Here is a 17,188-nt window from a genome sequence, read left to right on the forward strand (position 1 = left end):
AGGCTTTTTAGCTCCTCTTCGCTTTCTGCCATAAGGGTGGTGTCATCTGCATATCTGAGGTGACTGATAATTTTCCCGGCAATCTTGATTCCAGCTTGTGTTTCTTCCAGTCCAGTGTTTCTCATGATGTACCCTGCATATAAGTTAAATAAGCAGGGTGACAATATACAGCCTTGACGTACTCCTTTTCCTATTTGGAACCAGTCTGTTGTTCCATGTCCAGATCTAACTGTTGCTTCCTGGCCTGCATACAGATTTCTCAAGGGGCAGGTCAGGTGGTCTGGTACTCCCATCTCTTTCAGAATTTTCCACAGTTTATTGTGATCCACACAGTCAAAGGCTTGTTAGCACTGTTATTTTTCAGAAGGCAGTCGGCTTCACAGGTCTCACCTCCCTTGCCGTGTCTGTCTGCTCGATCACCTCCCTTCCGAGGACTCGGGGGCTTGTTCTTCTGACTCTTTTGGGTGGCAGGTCAGCTTCTTTGGGAGTTTCCTTCTTTCTTGAGGAAAGCCTGTGCTCCTGTGTGACTGAAAGCAGTCCTTGGGACTGCTTTCGCTGTATGCCACAGATTTCGGAGAGTCGTGCGTCTGCTCCGTTTTCTCTGGGTGCTCCCTCGTTTCCTTTCAGCTGCTTCTCTGACCCACGTTTTGTTTGGATTTTATTTTAGTAGCATGTTGCTTAGCCTCCACATATTTTTTTTTCTTTCTGTTTCTGTGATTGATTTCTAGTTTCATGCAGCTGTGACCTGGAAAGATGCGTGGATAACATATGCATCTTTCTTAAAGCTTTGGTTGTGCAGGAGGCCTTCTGCCAGTTTCCAGTGATAACTGCTCTACATGGAGGTGCATTTTTGGTGTGTCCCTGGGAGCAGCTGAGCTCCACTTCCTCTCACTCACCATCTTGGCTGATCCCCTGAGGTGTGTATAACTTTCTTATTAGTTGCTCTAGCTGTTGTACACATAGGTAACTCATCACCACGTACAGGTGGAGCACATATATTCAGATCAAATACTTAGGAAACTGTATTTTTAAATTGGGAGGGTGAAAGTGAAAGTCGCTCAATTATGTCCGACTCTTTGCAACCCCATGGACTGTCCATGGAATTCCGCAGGCCCGAATACTGGAGTGGGTAGCCTTTCCCTTCAGGGATCGAGTCCAGGTCTACCGAATTGCAGGAGGATTCTTTACCAGCTGAGCCCCAGGAAAGCCCAGGGAGGGTGGACTGGGAGGTAAAGGAGCCTAAATGTGAGTAAAGAGCCTGTTTTTCGCTTGAAGGGGTAGAATGTCCTGGTCTCTATATGGCTTCTATATACACTGAGCGCCACTTCAGTCGTAAAGTGTGATGAGAGAAACTCACAGAGTGAGAGTCTATCGCGTTCATGTCCACGCTTACCTGCTTCATTGTTCTTTCCTTTCGGAAAGGCCCATCTTACTGTTACCGTTTTCTTTCTGTTTGGAGGGTTTTCTTTAGCCGTTATTTAAGGGTAGTTCTGCTAACCCTTTTAGGACTTTTCCTCTGTCCTTAGTTTTCAGATGTTCAATTATTATGTGTTCTCGTGTGACTTTCTTTCAGTTTATTCTCCTTGAGGGTTACTCAGTTTCTTGAATCTGTAACTTTACATCTTCTGTGAAATTTGGGAAGTTTGCAGCCATCATATCCTCAAATTCTTTCTTAGCCTGACGTTCTTTTCTCTCCTCCCCAGATCTCCAATGATAGCAATGTTAGATCTTTAGTTATCGGCCCAGAGGTCTCTGAGGCTCTGTTAACTTTTTCTTATGTTTTTCTGTTGTTTACACAGAGTAAATGCTATGTTTTTCTTCGGGTTCACTGATGCTATCATTTGTTATGTCCATTCTACTACTGAGTCCACTGAATGAGTTTTTTAAAAAAATCCACTTATTGTATTTTCAGTTCTATAATTTCCATTTGGTTCTTTAAAAAACCTAGCAGCTTTATTGAGATACAATTGACATACCACGAACGCATCCTTTAAAAGTGTATCATCCAGTGGTTTTTAGTGGATTCATTCAACAATCACCACTGGCTAATTTCAGAATAATTCCATGATCACCCCAAAGGAGAGCTTGCCAGTGGTCATTTTCCATTTCCTTCTTCCAGCCCCTGGCAACCGCCAATCCATTTTCTATGTTATGGACCTGCCCGTTTTGGACACTTCATATAAGTGAAACCGTGTTTGCAGGCGTTTGTGGCTGACTTCTTTCACTCAGCGCGATGCTTTCAAGGTTCATCCCACTGTGGTATTTGTCGGTACTTCATGCCTTTTAGTGGCTGACTCATATTTCATGGGAATATCTTGTTCCATTAGAACAAGACCCAGTTTCCCCCACAGTCAGGCTCTCCCATCAGGAAGCTTCCATAAGCCTCTTATCCTTATTCCTCAGAGGGCAGACAGAATGAAAACCATAGTCACAGAAAACTAATCAAATTGATCACATGGACCACAGCCTTGTCTAACTCAATGAAACTATGAGCCATGCCGTGGAGGGCCATCCAGGATGGGTCTTGGTGGAGAGTTCTGACAAAACGTGGTCCACTGGAGGAGGGAATGGCAAACCACTTCAGTATTCTTGCCTTAAGAACCCCATGAACAGTATGAAAGGCAAAAAGTTAGGACACTGAAAGATGAACTCCCCAGGTTGGTAGGTGCCCGATATGCTACTGGAGAGATCAGTGGAGAAACAACTCCAGAAAGAATGAGGAGATGGAGCCAAAGCAAAACCAACTGTGGATGTGACTGGTGATGGAAGCAAGGTCCGATGCTGTAAAGAGCAATATTGCACAGGAACCTGGAATGTCAGGTCCATGAATCAAGGTGAATTGGAAGTGGCCAAACAGGAGATAGCAAGAGTGAATGTCGATGTTTTAGGAATCAGTGAGCTAAAATGGGCTGGAATGGACGGATTTAACTCAGATGACCATTTTATCTACTACTGTGGGTAAGAATCCTTTAGAAGAAATGGAATAGCTCTCATAGTCAACAGAAGAGTCCGAAATGCAGTACTTGGATGCAGTCTCAAAAACAACAGAATGATCTCTGTTCATTTCCAGAGCAAGCCATTCAATGTCACAGTAATCCAAGTCAGTGCCCCACCCACTAATGCCAAAGAAGCTGAAGTTAAATGGTTCTATGAGGACCTACAAGACCTTCTAGAACTAACACCCCCAAAAGATGTCCTTTTCATTATAAGGGACTGGAATGCAAAAGTAGGAAGTCAAGAGATGCCTGGAGTAATAGGCAAGTTTGGCCTTGGGGTACAAAATGAAGCAGGGCAAAGGCTAACAGAGTTTTGCCAAGAAAACGCACTGGTCATAACAAACACCCTCTTCCAACAACACAAGAGAAGACTCTACACATGGACATCACCAGATGGTCAACACCAAAATCAGATTGATTATATTCTTTGCAGCCAAAGATGGAGAAGCTCTATACAAGGTCTTGTCAGCAAAAACAAGATCAGGAGCTGACTGTGGCTCAGATCATGAACTCCTTATTGCCAAAGTCAGACTTAAATTGAAGAAAGTAGGGAAAACCACTAGAGCATTCAGGTATGATCTAAATCAAATCCCTGATGATTATACAGTGGAAGTGAGAAATGGATGGAAAGCATTAGATCTGATAGACAGAGTGCCTGAAGAACTACAGACGGAGGTTCATGACATTGTACAGGAGGCAGTGATCAAGACCATCCCCAAGAAAAAGAGGCCTTACAAAGAGCTGAGAAAGGAAGAGAAGCTAAAGGCAAGGGAGAAAAGGAAAGGTACACTCATCTGAATGCAGAGTTCCAAAGAACAGCGAGGAGCGATAAGAAAGCCTTCCTCAGTGATCAGTGCAAAGAGATAGAGGAAAACAATAGAATGGGAAAGACTAGAGATCTCTTCAAGAAAATTAGAGATACCAAGGGAACAGTCATGCAAAGATGGGCACAATAAAGGACAGAAATGGTCTGGACCTAACAGAAGCGGAAGATATTAAGAAGAGGTGGCAAGAATACACAGAAGTATATAAAGATCTTCATGACCCAGATAACCACAATGGTGTGATCACTCACCTAGAGCCAGACATCCTGGAATGCAAAGTCAAGTGGGCCTTAGGAAGCCCACTCAAACAAAGCTAGTGGAGGTGATGGAATTCCAGCTGAGCTGTTTCACATCCTGAAAGATGATGCTGTGAAAGTGCTGCACTCAATATGCCAGCAAATCTGGAAAACTCAGCAATGGCCACAGGACTGGAAAAGGTCAGTGTTCATTCCAATCCCAAAGAAAGGCAATGACAAAGAATGTTCAAACTACCACACAATTGCACTTATCTCACACACTAGAAAAGTAATGCTCAAAATTCTCCAAGCCAGGCTTCAATAGTACATGAACAATGAACTTTCAGATGTTCAAGCTGGATTTAGAAAAGGCAGAGGAACCAGAGATCAAATTGCCAACATCCATTGAATCATAGAAAATGCAAGAGAGTTCCAGGAAAACATCTACTTCTGCTTTATTGACTATGCCAAAGCCTCTGACTGTGTGGATCAAAACTAACTGTGGAAAATTCTGAAACAGATGGGAGTACCAGACCACCTGACCTGCCTCCTGAGAAATCTGTATGCAGGACAAGAAGCAACAGTTAGAACTGGACATGGAACAACAGACTGGTTCCAAATCAAGAAAGGAGTACATCAAGGCTGTATATTGTCACCCTGCTTATTTAACTTATATACAGAGTACATCATGGGAGATGCCAGGCTGGATGAAACACAAGCTGGAATCAAGCTTGCAGGGAAAAATATCAATACCTTAGACATGCAGATGCAGATACCTTAGACCCTTATGGCTGAAAATGAAGAAGGACTAAAGAGCCTCTTGATGAAAGTGAAAGAGGAGAGTGAAAAAGCTGGCTTAAAACTCAGCCTTCAAAAAGCTAAGATCATGGCATCTTGTCCCATCACTTATGGCAAATAGATGGGGACACAATGGAAACAGTGAGAGACTTAATTTTCTTGGGCTCCGGAATCACTGCAGATGGTGACTGCATCCATGAAATTAAAAGACGCTTACTCCTTGGAAGAAAGGCTATGACAAACCTAGACAGCATATTAAAAAGCAGAAACATTACTTTGCCGATAAAGGTCTGTCTAGTCAAAGCTGTGGTTTTTACAGTAGTCATGTTTGGATGTGAGAATTGGACCATAAAGAAAGCTGAGCTGAAGAATTGATGCTTTTGAACTGTGGTATGGGAGAAGACTTTTGAGAGTCCCTTGGACAGCAAGGAGATCCAACAAGTCCATCCTAAAGGAAACCAGTCTTTGGAAGCACTGATACTGAAGCTGAAACTAATCCTTGCTCACCTGATGTGAAGAGTTGACTCATTGGTTAAGACCCTGATGCTGGGCAAGACTGAAGGCAGGCGGAGAAGGGGACGACAGGATGAGATGGTTGGATGGCATCACCGACTCGATGGACTTGAGTTTGAGCAAGCTCTGGGAGTTGGTGATGGACAGGGAAGCCTGGTGTGCTGCAGTCCATGGGGTCGCAAAGTGTCGGCACGAGTGAGCGACTGCGCTGAGCTGGATGCTTCATGGCATGGACATGTGGCAGCTTGTTGACCTGCTCACTGACTGGAGTGCATTAGGCTGTTTCTGCTTTTCCTGTACGGATAATGCTACTGTGAGCATTCACGCACAGGCTTTGATGGGAACATGCCTCAGGTGTAGCTGATTTGCAGTTTTATATTAGTTTCAGGCGTATCTGTTAGTCACTCAGTGATGTCTGACTCTGTGTGACCCCACGGACTATAGCCTGCCGGCTCCTCTGTCATGGAATTCTCCAGGCAAGAATACTGGTGTGGGTAGCCATTTCCTTCTCCAGGGGATCTTCCCAACCCAGGGACTGAACCCAGGTCTCCTGCATTGCAGGCGGATTCTTTATCATCTGAACCTTCAGTTGTACAGCAGAGTTTCAGTATTTTTACAGATTCTACTCCATTTAAACGATCACTGCTTTGTAAAGTAATATCTGTGGTTCCCTGACTTGCGTGATACAGCCTTGTTGCCTGTCTTGGACATAACCTCATTTCTCTCTGACACACAGGATTTCTGGGTCACAGGGAACCACTGTGTGCTGTGCTTAGTTGCTCAGTCGTGTCCAGCTCTTTGCGACCCCATGGCCTGTAGCCCACCAGGCTCCTCTGCCCTTGGGGATTCTCTAGGCAATAATACTGGAGTGGGTTGTCATGCCCTCCTCCAGGGCATCTTCCCACCCCAGGGATCGCACCCAGGCCTTCCGCATTGCAGGCAGCTTCTTTACCATCTGAGCCACCAGGGAAGCCGGAGGGAACCGCTGTGTTTAACATTTGGAAGAACTGCCAGATCATTGCCCAGAGCGGTTGCACTGTTTTACCATTCTGACTGCAAAGCATGAATGTTCCAGTTTCTTTTTATAACTTCTTTTTCTTTGCTGGAATTTCTTTTTCAGTTGTTTAAAAAGAATTTGCAGTTTATAACAGAAGCATCTTCATGGTGACTGAAAGCCCTCATCAGGCAAGTTCGACGGTATCGGCAGCTGATTGCCTCTCCCCGTCAGCTGTGGTTTCCCTGGCGCTTCTCATGGTGAGTGGCTTTCAGCTGCACCCCAGGCACGCTGGCTGGGATGCCAGACTCTCCTGCTTCTGTTTAAATCTTCCATTTCAGCAGCGGCCGTTCTGTTGAGACTCAGCGAGCAGGCTCCCGTCTTCTTTTGTGGCCTCAGTTCCAGCGGCAGCCTAGGTCTCAGAGCCCTTGCAAAGCTGTCAGGGGTGTCTTGCTCTTCTGTGCTCTGGGGCTCCTCCTGTGTCCCGCTAGTCCCCGTGGCGTCCGGGGTCACTGTGTCACCACCCACGATGGGGAGCTGGAGCCTGGGTGGAGGGCAGGGCTTGGCTGCCGCGGCGGCTGTGAGCCCATTGGACCACCTGCCTGCCTGAGCGCAGCTACCCTGTCAGCATTAGCAGCAGAGGAGGAAACCCGCAGGCCGGGCCCCTGAAGCTCAGGGCCGCCAGGCCACTGGCTGCTCTGCCCACAGATGGAGAGACAGAGCCACGACACGCACGGAAAGGCCCGCATGGTAGCACTGGTTCTGAGGGGCCGCTGATGGCTCTGCTTCTGCGTGTTGCCCTGGGTTGAGATCCCCGCCTCTGCGCAGGCTGAGCCGCGGGAGCTGCCTGAGGCTGTGGGGCCATGAGGGTGGCTCTCTGGGCCTTGGGACTCGGTGTCCTCCTCCTCAGGGCCAAGGCCTCCCCCACTGGTGAGAGTTTCCTTCCCCCGTCCATGGAAGCTTCTGGAGGCTCTGCTCCACAGAGGCCAAGGCCCTGGAGTGTCAGGGTCCCCGGTTGTGATCAGCTGTCTGCTGGGGTCTTGCTCAGCCCAAGTGGGGACACGTCCTAGGGCAGAAGACACGTGGGGCTCCAAAGTGCAGACACCCAGAGACACTGGTCCCTGCCCTGACTGAGCAGGTTCTACCTGGGGTAAGCCCAGAGCCCCCTGCCCTGCCACTCGGAGTCCAGGGCGCAGGGCTGGCCAGAGTGCAGACGGAGTGAGGGGCACGGCTGGCATCTGGCCCCAGTGACCCAGACAGACAGGGGACGCTGAGGGGTTCTGCAGGGAGCTGCCCCATCTCCTTCCCTCGGGGCAGGCAGGTGGTGGGTGGGTGTAGGGGAGCTGGGGGCTCCCGGCCGTGACGGTGAGCGTGGTTTGGTGCTGGGCCACGGAGGAGAGCCAGCCCTGGAGAGACGCCACATCAGGGTGGGGTTGGGGGTAGGGGCTGCAGGGTCCAGAAGCCAAGAGGGTGAGTCACGGCAGGAGCTGAGGACAGGTGTCCTGCGGGAGACAGCGCGGAGAGGCTGGGCTGGGTGCGCTGTGCGGTCTGCATGTGGGCACCGCGGGGAGTGTGAATGGTGAGTATAGGCAGGGATGCGTGTGAGAGAAGGCTGGGCAGCTGTGTGCAGACTCATGCGAGTGTGTCTTGAGGCTGGGGAAGGGGTGAGGGTGGCCCCGTGCAGTGCCCTGGGGGCTGATGGGAGGAAAGCTCACTGGGCAGGTTGATCCAGGGTGACAGAAGGTGACAGGAAGCTGGACAGAGGGACAGGCTGGGTGGCGTGGGGTCTGGTTGGTGATGCTGGAGCGCGTGAAGGGTGGGGGGCTGGGATCTGAAGCGCAGTGAGGTCGGCTGGCGGGAGGGGCGCTGGCTGGTGTTGAAAAGGAGCACACTGTGCTCCGGTAGGTCCAGAGGAGGAGGGGTGGGCGTGAGGGGCTTTGGGGGCGGGTGGGCGCGGGGCAGGCGGTGGGAGCGCTGTGCCTTCTTCTCTACTGAGGCTGCGGGCTCTCCCTCTCTCTGCTCCCTGGTGAGTCCTGGACTCTCCTGCCCCACGAGTCCGGGACCGGCCCTGGAGGTGGTCTGGCCCAAGCTGGGCATACAGTCCCTGCGGAGGCTATCTCACCCCCCTGCATCAGCCCAGGGCTTGGTGGGAGGATGGACGGTCCAGGGGCTGAGACAAGGGGCTTCTGGGGCTGTGGTGCAGTGGGGAGGACAGTCAGTCCAGGGCCCAAGATGAGGGGCCTGTGCAGGAAGGACTGGGGTGAGGGGCCTAGTGAGGGGTGCAGCCCTGCTCCCGGTGGGATGGGAATGTCAGGGGGCAGCTGAGACTCTTGCAGACCCAGGAAGCAGCCCCCAGGAAAGTGGGCTGGGGGACACATGGTGGGCAGTCGGGGGTGGGGCAGGGGCGAGCAGGAAGATTGGCGGCTGCAGGGCTGCTGGGAGTCAACCTTCGGCTGGGGGCTTGGGTGGGTGGTGGGAGGAGCCCTGCTTCAGGTGGAGGACAGGGGACTTCCATGCCTGGGGCCTGCGGTCACCTAGGACATGCGGGCTCTGGCAGGCCAAGGACGGCACTCAGGGCTCCTGCCCCACCACCCATCTGGACTGCTCTGCGGGGCGCGGGACTTGGCTTTGCACAGAGGCTTCGGAGCCGGGCCTCGGCAGGGCCCCAGGCACTGTGTCACCACTACCGACTCTCTGCTGTCGCCGGCCCTCACTGGCCCGTTCCATCTGCAGGCGGACCCGACGACCTGCGGTTGGCCTACCGGCCCAGTCCATGCGACGGGGTGGTGCTGGTCCGGCACGAAGGGGCATGGGGACACGTGTGCAACCAGGAGTGGGCGCTGAAGGAGGCGTCCGTGGTCTGCAGGCAGCTGGGCTGCGGCCGGGACGCGGGCGCCCCCAAGTACGTCCCGCTGCCCGGAGAGGCGGTGCAGCCCTGGCTCCACAACGTGTCCTGCCGGGGAGACGAAGCCTCCCTCTGGGGGTGCAGCCTGGGGGCCTGGACGAAGAGCAAGTGCCCCTATGAGTGGGTGGTGGTGGCTCTATGTTCCAATAAGTCATGGGTCGGGGTGTGGGGGAGGAGGGTGCCCCCAGAGCCATCTGAGATGGGCTGGCTCTCAGCTCTCCCTGCCTCCTGTGTCAGCAGTCCCAGGGTTTTGCTTAACAAATCCCTTCTTTACAAGGCAGCGGCAGTGTTCTGGGTGCTGGGGAGGCAGCCACGAGTAAACTGTATGAAATTGGCTGCGCAGAGCCTGCTGTCCAGGGAGAGGCCGAGAGGGAACACAAGGGCAGGTAGAAGAGCAGTGAGGGGGTGGACGCGCAGGCAGGGGCGGGGGCGACACGCGAGGGGGCCCCACGGACCGTGCAGGCGTCTTGTCACCATCACCAGCTCAAATGTTCTCCCTGGAGGTCTGTGTGGAGGGTCTGGGGCTGTGTCCGGCCCTTCACGTCCTGTCTGAGTTGACCCACAGGGCGGTTTGTGGGGCCCAGAGCAAAGCGAGAACGCAGGCTTCTGTGTTGAAAAATCAACGAGGGTGTCCAGAGATCGTTGAGCCAGGAGGGCCTCTGAGCAGCCCTGTGCTGGCCCCTCAGTGAGGCCCAGGGCTGGCCTGGCCTGGGCAGGGCCCTACTGGGGGTGGCTGTCGCCGAGGCCGGAGGTTGCGCGGTCAGCAGGTACTGCATGCCACGCCCTGTGTGCTTTGCAGACGGCACTTTCCAGGAGGTACGGCTGGTGAAGGGCCGGAGCCCCTGCACAGGGCTCCCTGAGATCAGGAATGTGAACGGGGTGGACCGCCTCTGTGGCCTGCACCGGGAGGAGGCCACGGTGTTCTGCCGGGAGCTGGGGTGCGGTCCTGCCCTGCAGGCCCCCCGCCAAGATGGCAGCGTCGCCAGGAAGTACATGACCTGTAGGGGCGACGAGCTGACCATCCGGAACTGCAGACTGAACAACAAGTTCCACAGCGGCTGCGACTTCCAGCAGGATGCCCAGGTGGTCTGCTCAGGGGAGCTGGACCCTCCACCCTGGCGTTGGGGGGGCGGGTGGGGACAGCAGGGAGCTGGCCGTGTGCTGGCTGTCCCTTTGTGCTCCGAGTGGGGTGCAGCAGAGTGCGCCCCGGGAGTGCCTCCCGCTGGCCCAGTCCTGCCTGAGGCCTGGGGTGCCATTGTCGGGGGAGGGGCGGCCCCTGTGCAGCCCACCTGTCGTCGGGGAAGCAAGAGCATGCCGGGGAAGGTGAGCAGACAGGAAAGTCTTGAGAACGGACTCTAACTCCTCCTGGCTTTGGACAGAGACGAGAGGTGACGGCACAGGATGGAGCCGGGACACGTACAGCCGGTGCCTCGGGAGCCGCCCGCTGCAGGGGTGCAGGGCGGCCCAGGAGAGGCGCGGGCTGGAGCCGAGGGCTGCTGCAGTCCCGGCCTGTGCCGCATCTGCGCTGTGCTGGCTGTGACAGCTGTGGGTCTCATCAAGTCAGGGTCGGTAGTGGGAGCAATCTGGTCTCTCGCATCCTGGTACATTCTGGGCGGGAATGAGGTAAAGCGTCCACTCTCCCTGGTGCCCTTGGGGGCATGCCCTCACGGGGCCTCGACCTAGCCTCTGAGACAGGAGGGTCTTGGTGCCACCACCCTGGGCAGGCAGAGGATGTGCAGCGTCCATTCTGACGGGGACGGAGTGGACTCGCCATTGGTTCTCCCAGTGCTCAGCAGGCGCCTGCTGCCAGCGGACGATGATCGCCGTTAGCAGGACTGCTCAGGGTCCAGAGTGGCGGGGCGGGGGGACTCAGGGCTGAGCTCTGAGTCAACCTCTGTCACTGTTGGAACTTTCTCCTCCTCCAGGGCACACGGAGGCCCGGCTGGCGGGTGGCAAGCACTCCTGTGCTGGGCGCCTGGAGGTGAGGCGTGGCCTGACCTGGGGCACCGTCTGTGACGCTGACCTGGACCTGGCCACTGCCCACGTGGTGTGCCAGGAGCTGCAGTGTGGTGTGGCCGTGTCCACACCCCAGGGCGCCCACTTTGGCCAGGGCTCGGGGCTCGTGTGGACCGAGGCCTTCCGCTGTGCGGGCAACGAGTCCCTGCTGTTCCACTGCCCTCGAGGGCCGGGGCACCGGTGTGGGCACGACCAGGATGTGGGGCTCAGGTGAGGCCGGGAGGGGGGCTCCGAGGCTGGGCCCTGCCCCTCCCTGAAAGCCCCCTCTGTGCTGCCCCCACCCTCTCAGGATGCAGCTGGCGCAGCTCCAGGGGGCCTCCTGCCAGGAGGTGAGCCCTTCCCCTTGAGGAGAGGGAGCAGGCTTTGGGGACAGAGGGATGTGACCCCAAGGCCAGCACAGAGCCCTGCACACACGTGTCTGCTGGGCACTGCCGCTGAGGCGGGTGGGGAGCTGGCAGAGAAGGGGCCCGGGAGCCCCACCCTGGGTGTGAAGGGAAGAAACAGCAGGGCCCTCGGTTGAGGGGGCGGGTGGAGCGACGCCGACACCCCCTCCCCCTGCAGAGTTCTGGCTGGTCAAGGGCAGCAGCGCCTGTGAGGGGCGCGTGGAGCTCCAGGTCCAGGGGGCCTGGGCGCCCCTCTGCGCCGCCCACTGGGACTTGGCAGACGCCACGGTCCTCTGCCACCAGCTCGACTGTGGGAGCGCGGCGGCCGCAGCCCCGGGGGCTCACTTTGGCGGCGGGGCCTCCGCTCTCTGGCCGGCCGAGGTGCACTGCGTGGGGCCGGAGCCGTGCCTGTGGAACTGCGCCCTGAGCGCCCTGGGGGCGCCCGCCTGTAGGCCCGGCGATGCGGCCGCCGCCGCCTGCTCAGGTGGGTCAGCACGAGCGCGGCCGGAGGGGAGGCCGGGAGCGGACGGGGCTGCGCCGGGAGGCGGCGTCCTGGGCCCGGGCCGGGCCGGGTCCCGCCCGCCGCCCCCAGGTCTCCCCGCCGCCCTGCGGCTGAGGGCGGACAGAGCCGCTGCGACGGCCGCGTGGAGGTGTCCCTGGACGGGGTGTGGGGCCGCGTCCTGGACGAGGCCTGGGACCCGCGGCGCGGCCGTCGTGTGCAGGCAGCTGGGCTGCGCAGCGGCGGAGCGAGCCTACGAGGCGGCGGCGCCCGCGCGCGGGGCGGTGCCGCTGGGGCTGAGCCGCGTGCGCTGTGCGGGCACCGAGCCCCGCCTGACGCGGTGCGGCGTGTCGGCGGCCCCGCTGGTGTCCGCGGGGGGCGTCGCGGGACGCGGGCGTCTGTGCTCGGGTGAGTGCGGGCTCAGCCCCCAGGACCCCCTCCCGGGGCCCCGCGCTGCGCCCTGACTTGGCCTCTCCCTCCGCAGGGAGCCTCCAGGTGCGCCTGGCCGCGGGGTCGCTGTGCGGGGCGCGTGGAGCTGCTCCACGCGGGCGAGTGGGGCACCGTGTGTGACGACGGCTGGGACCTGGGGACGCCCAGGTGGTCTGCCGGCAGCTGGGCTGCGGGCACGCGCTCGGCGCCCCGGGGGCCGCGCACTTCGGGCCCGGGGCCGGGCGCATCTGGACGGACGAGCTGGCCTGCGAGGGCCACGAGGTCGCGCTGTGGCGGTGCCCGTCGCGGGGCTGGGGCCGACACGACTGCGGCCGCAAGGAGGACGCCGGTGTCCTCTGCTCAGGTGGGTGCTGAGACCCGAGTGCCCTCCCAGGGCCGCTGGGTCTCCGGGGTCTCGCTGTGTTGGTGCGTAATGTGATGGCCAGCGCTTTCCTGGGGTCGCCCGGAAACGGCCCGCGCTGTTCTGCCGGTGTGAGAACTGCACGCTTGACTCCGCAGGGCCCTCTCGCTGCCGGGATGCTGGCTGGCGCCCCTCCTTTGCCCCTGGGTGGGGGGCGGGCGGCAGGGCTCTGCTCGCTGTGGGGCGGCACGGGTGGGGGCCTTTCTCCGCTGCTGCCGGGAGCCGCCGCCCATTCGCACTTGAGGCTTCCTGTCTTGGAGTGCTGACTTTGATGCACATGGCAGTGTGCGGGACGGCTTCTTTCCGGAGTGCTGTCGAGGCGTGGTAGGAAGATGCTTGCTCTTAGCTCATACATCCCTGAGGCTTTTTCTGTGCGTCTGGCCTGGGTGCGACATTCTCAGTGGCGGGGGTTTGTCACGTGCTGGGGGCGTCTGCGCCTCCGTCGTCCTCTGGCATCTCCGGGAAACCCTTGGGAGGGGTGGGCACCCCGGGTGGCCTCCCGGCCTCTTCAGCTGGCTTTTGGTGCCCATCTGTGCTTTAGGAACGGTTTCTCCAGCTCCCCTGCGTGTCTTAGGTGACGGCTTCTACGTCAGCCATCGTTTCTCTTCAAGTCGCAGGCCTGTTGCTCTGGCTCGCCTGTCCTTGTCACTCATCTGGCGGGGGTCGGGGCTCTGCTCTTTCTTCCTGCTTCCCGGGAGAGGGCTCTAGGCGCTGTCCACTCCGCACTTTGCTCTGTGGGCACTCCTGGTCTTTCTGCCCTTGGAGGCAGGCCCTTCCTCTGGGCTCCTCAGCCAGCTGCTGGTGCTTGCTGGCGGGCAGGCCTCTGCAGGGGGCCCGGCTGTTGGCGGGGGTGGGGACTCTGCCGTCCCGATTCGGCCTGGCAGCAGCGGGGTCCCCAGGGGGGATCAGAGGCAGGCAGGCAGGTGCTCATGAGGCCCAGGCGTGGAGCGGGCACCGGTCACTCTCGCCCCGTGCACTTGGGTGGTGGAAGGTCAGAGGTCAGCCCAGATCCAGGGCTGGGAGTAGGCTTGGTGAGGGGGCAGGGACAGGCGGGGGTCTGAGTGGCCGCTGCTGTTCTGTGGCAGGTGTGATTCCTGCCGCTCGTTTTCTAAGCGTATTTCACTTCGTTACGGTCCCGTCAGATGCAGTTCGTGTCGCAGGTCCTCGGTTTATCCCCGTGTGTGTGTTTTTGAGGCATTACGGGCCCTTTTGACTTACTTTCAGAGGGCTGTGTCCTCCTCCACTATGTGGAAATATTACAGTCGGCTTAACACACCCCTCGTTCCTGGGCTTTCGCCGCTCCAGGGTGACAAGACAGTACTTGGGCGCTGACCAGCCAGGGCCAGTGACAAACTTGGAGAGCGGGCTAATTCCCTTTTTGTTGTTGAATGTTGACGGTTGTTTAAAAGGGTTATTATGTATCTGAGCGATTTCCAGGGACAGGTTTCTACAGTCAGTTGAGTTACTAGGGACTGCAGTGTTAGGGCTGGGGCTTAAACTGGCTCCCTGTAGGCAGCGGCTCCCGCCTTTGGGTGGGGACGGATGGGGATGTGGGGTGGGTGTGAGCTGGCTGTCAGAAGCCCTAGCTTGGCATGGGTCTTGGTGCTGGGAGCCCCTGGTTTTGGCCTCCTCCTTCAGAGCTTCTCTGACCCGAGTGGCTTGTCTTCCAGAGTCAGTGGCCCTGAGGCTGCGAGGTGGCGCCAGGCCCTGTGCTGGGTGGTTGGACGTGTTCCACAACGGAATTGGGGGGCCGTGTGCAGGCACGCCCTGAAGGGCGCCTCCTTGTCCGTCATCTGCCGGCAGCTGGGCTGTGGGGAGCAGGGCTGGCTGGAGAGCAGGCCGGTGCACACTAGCCTGGGCACCTCCTGGGTGGACAACATCCAGTGCCGCCAGCTGCGGAACTCCACGCTGTGGCAGTGCCCCTCAGCCCCCTGGCACCCGCGCTCTTGCCCCCGTGGAGAGGAGGTCTGAGTCACCTGTGCAGGTGGGCCCTGCCGCTGACTGCAGGTGGCAGACTCTGGGGGCCCTGGAGGCAGCTTCGGTGTCCTGACAGGGCATCCACAGGGGCTGCCGCTCACCCGGGTCTGGGGGTCGTGGGCTCACGTGGCTCCACAGGCTCTGTTCTGAAGCTTCTCTGAGCATCGACAGCCGGTGGACCGCTATTTAAATCCAGCAGGATCATCAGGGATGACGACGCAGGATTCCGGGGAGGCCCTCAGTTGCTCCTCGATGGGCAGCTGCCCAGGTACCCCTCTCCCCCGCACACGGCTCCCCAGCCTCTCCCATCCGGGTCCTGCCCCCCGGTGACCCCAGGCCCCTCTTGCAGAGGAGGGCGAGCTGGGCGTGCGCAGGGGTGAGGGCTGCTGCTCGGCTGCGTGGAGCTCTGGCGTGCTGGCTCCTGGGGCACCGTGTGTGACGACTCCTGGGACCTGGCGGACGCCGAGGTCGTGTGCCGGCAGCTGGGGCGCGGCTGGGCTGTGGACGCTCTGGCGGGGGCCGCCTTCTGACCAGGCTCGGGGCCCGTGTGGCTGGATGAGGTGGGGTGCCGGGGCAGTGAGGCCTTGCTGTGGGGCTGCCCAGCGGAGCCATGAGTCCACGGAGACTGCGGGCACAAGGAGGACGCGGGCGTGCGCTGTGCAGGTGAGTGGTCTGGGGGCTCCGCCTGCCCTCCATGGGGTGAGTGGTCGGGGGCTCTGCCTGCCCCTACATGGGGTGGATGGGTAGGTGAGGCCTTCCTATCGTCTGGGGATGGAGTGCCCGGTTGGTTCCTTTGGAGGCCCCCTCAGCCCTGGGTGCTGCAGAATCCAGCCCTGAGGCTGCTCCGTGCTGGTCCCTTGGACGCTGGGGCAGAGGCTGTCTCCATGAGCTCTGTCTCAGCCTCAGGGGGCTGGGGTGCTGCTCCGGGGGATTGGCTGGCGATAGTTCAGGCTCCTACTTGAATCCCACCCACTTCTGCAGGTGACAGAGAAGCCGTCACCCTATGTTCAACATCGGGTACGTGAGCACTTCCTCAGGCCTCAGCTCTGGCCTTCCTGCCTCAACCCAGCTGGAGGGGCCCTGCATGGGGGCTCAGTCCCACCCAGAGGGGCCCTGTGGGGACTCTGCCCCACCCAGAGGGGCCCTATGTGGGGCTCTGCATGGGGGCCCTGCCCCACCCAAGGGGCTCTGCCTGGGGGCTCTGCCCCACCCCAAGGGGCCCTGTAGGGGCTCTGCCTCAGAGGTGCTGTGGACTCTCCCACATCTACCTGGCTGGTGGGTGGAGGTCAGGACCCCAGGAGTGCCGTGCTGGAGATGCTCATCTCTGCAGGTGCCCTGGGCCAGCTGGGCAGAGAGCCCAGGGAGGGTCTGCCAGCCTGGGCCCTGCTGGGCCACCTGCTGGGCCTCTCTTCTGGACCTTTCTCTTACCAACTGCGGGGTTTGGTTCCGGTACACTGTCCTCTTAGACACGGAGTCTGAGTCCAACGCCGTCAGGACGCTAAGAGCTGCTCTCCTGGCGCCTCTCTCCTGGACCCCCTCCTGGATTTAGCACTGTGACCACAGGGCCCACCTCTCCTCTGGGTCCTGCCCCCCCCGCCCCCCCGGCCCCCCCCGCCCCCCCCCCCACAGGCTCCTGTGGTCCAGGCCGAGGGTCACAATGCCCCTGAGGAGCAGGCACACAGGGGAGACCCTCCTCTCCCTGTCTTCCCAGGCAGTCCTCTGGTCCTGGCACCTGCCCTCGAGGCTGGGACTCTGCCCATGACCTTCGGCCTGGCCCTCGGCACCCTGCTGGTCGTCATCTCACTGGTCCTAGGGGCGCAGTGGTTCCGGGGCAGAGGCACCTGCAGGGGTAGGTGGGTGTGGTGGGTGGGGTTGACCCTGATTCCTGGGGGTGGGGAGGCTGGGGGGGTGCTTTGAGACCTGTCTGCCCCTGCCCCTCCGCCACAACTTGTGGCAACTTCCTGCGAAGTAAATCCGAGTTATTGGTGACTGGAGACACTGAGAGGGGCCAGACGGGGGAGTCCACAGTCCCAGGGCTGCCTGGGTGGGACAGAGGGGCCCAGGGGCGTCTGGACCCCTCTGTCCTCCATGCAGCTGGGGGCGGCTCCCACACGCTGTGCCTGGGGAAGCGTGTGGCCGCTGGTGAGGAACTGCAGCAGCCGGTCCGCCCTGCAGGGGCCCTGTGGGCGGGCTCCAC

The 17,188-nt window shown here is 58.7% G+C and overlaps 1 protein-coding gene across 1 annotated transcript in view; it reads left to right on the top strand.

Moving 5' to 3' along the window:
• Nucleotides 1-17,188, top strand: part of LOC114110296 (scavenger receptor cysteine-rich domain-containing protein SCART1-like) — a 29,520-nt gene that overhangs the window by 8,846 nt on the left and 3,486 nt on the right. The window contains 16 exon segments of the mRNA XM_060404596.1: nt 9,095-9,386; nt 9,953-10,589; nt 10,646-10,811; nt 11,147-11,495; nt 11,833-12,149; nt 12,258-12,281; nt 12,284-12,362; nt 12,364-12,572; nt 12,649-12,676; nt 12,678-12,748; nt 12,751-12,957; nt 14,685-14,753; nt 14,756-15,259; nt 15,341-15,654; nt 15,973-16,008; nt 16,703-16,840. Of these exon segments, the coding sequence (XP_060260579.1) occupies nt 9,095-9,386; nt 9,953-10,589; nt 10,646-10,811; nt 11,147-11,495; nt 11,833-12,149; nt 12,258-12,281; nt 12,284-12,362; nt 12,364-12,572; nt 12,649-12,676; nt 12,678-12,748; nt 12,751-12,957; nt 14,685-14,753; nt 14,756-14,985 (2,678 nt within the window). The 3' untranslated portion in view covers nt 14,986-15,259; nt 15,341-15,654; nt 15,973-16,008; nt 16,703-16,840.

This window comes from Ovis aries, chromosome 22 (genome assembly GCF_016772045.2).
Source record: "Ovis aries strain OAR_USU_Benz2616 breed Rambouillet chromosome 22, ARS-UI_Ramb_v3.0, whole genome shotgun sequence".
In the NCBI taxonomy this organism is placed as follows: Eukaryota; Metazoa; Chordata; class Mammalia; order Artiodactyla; family Bovidae; genus Ovis; species Ovis aries.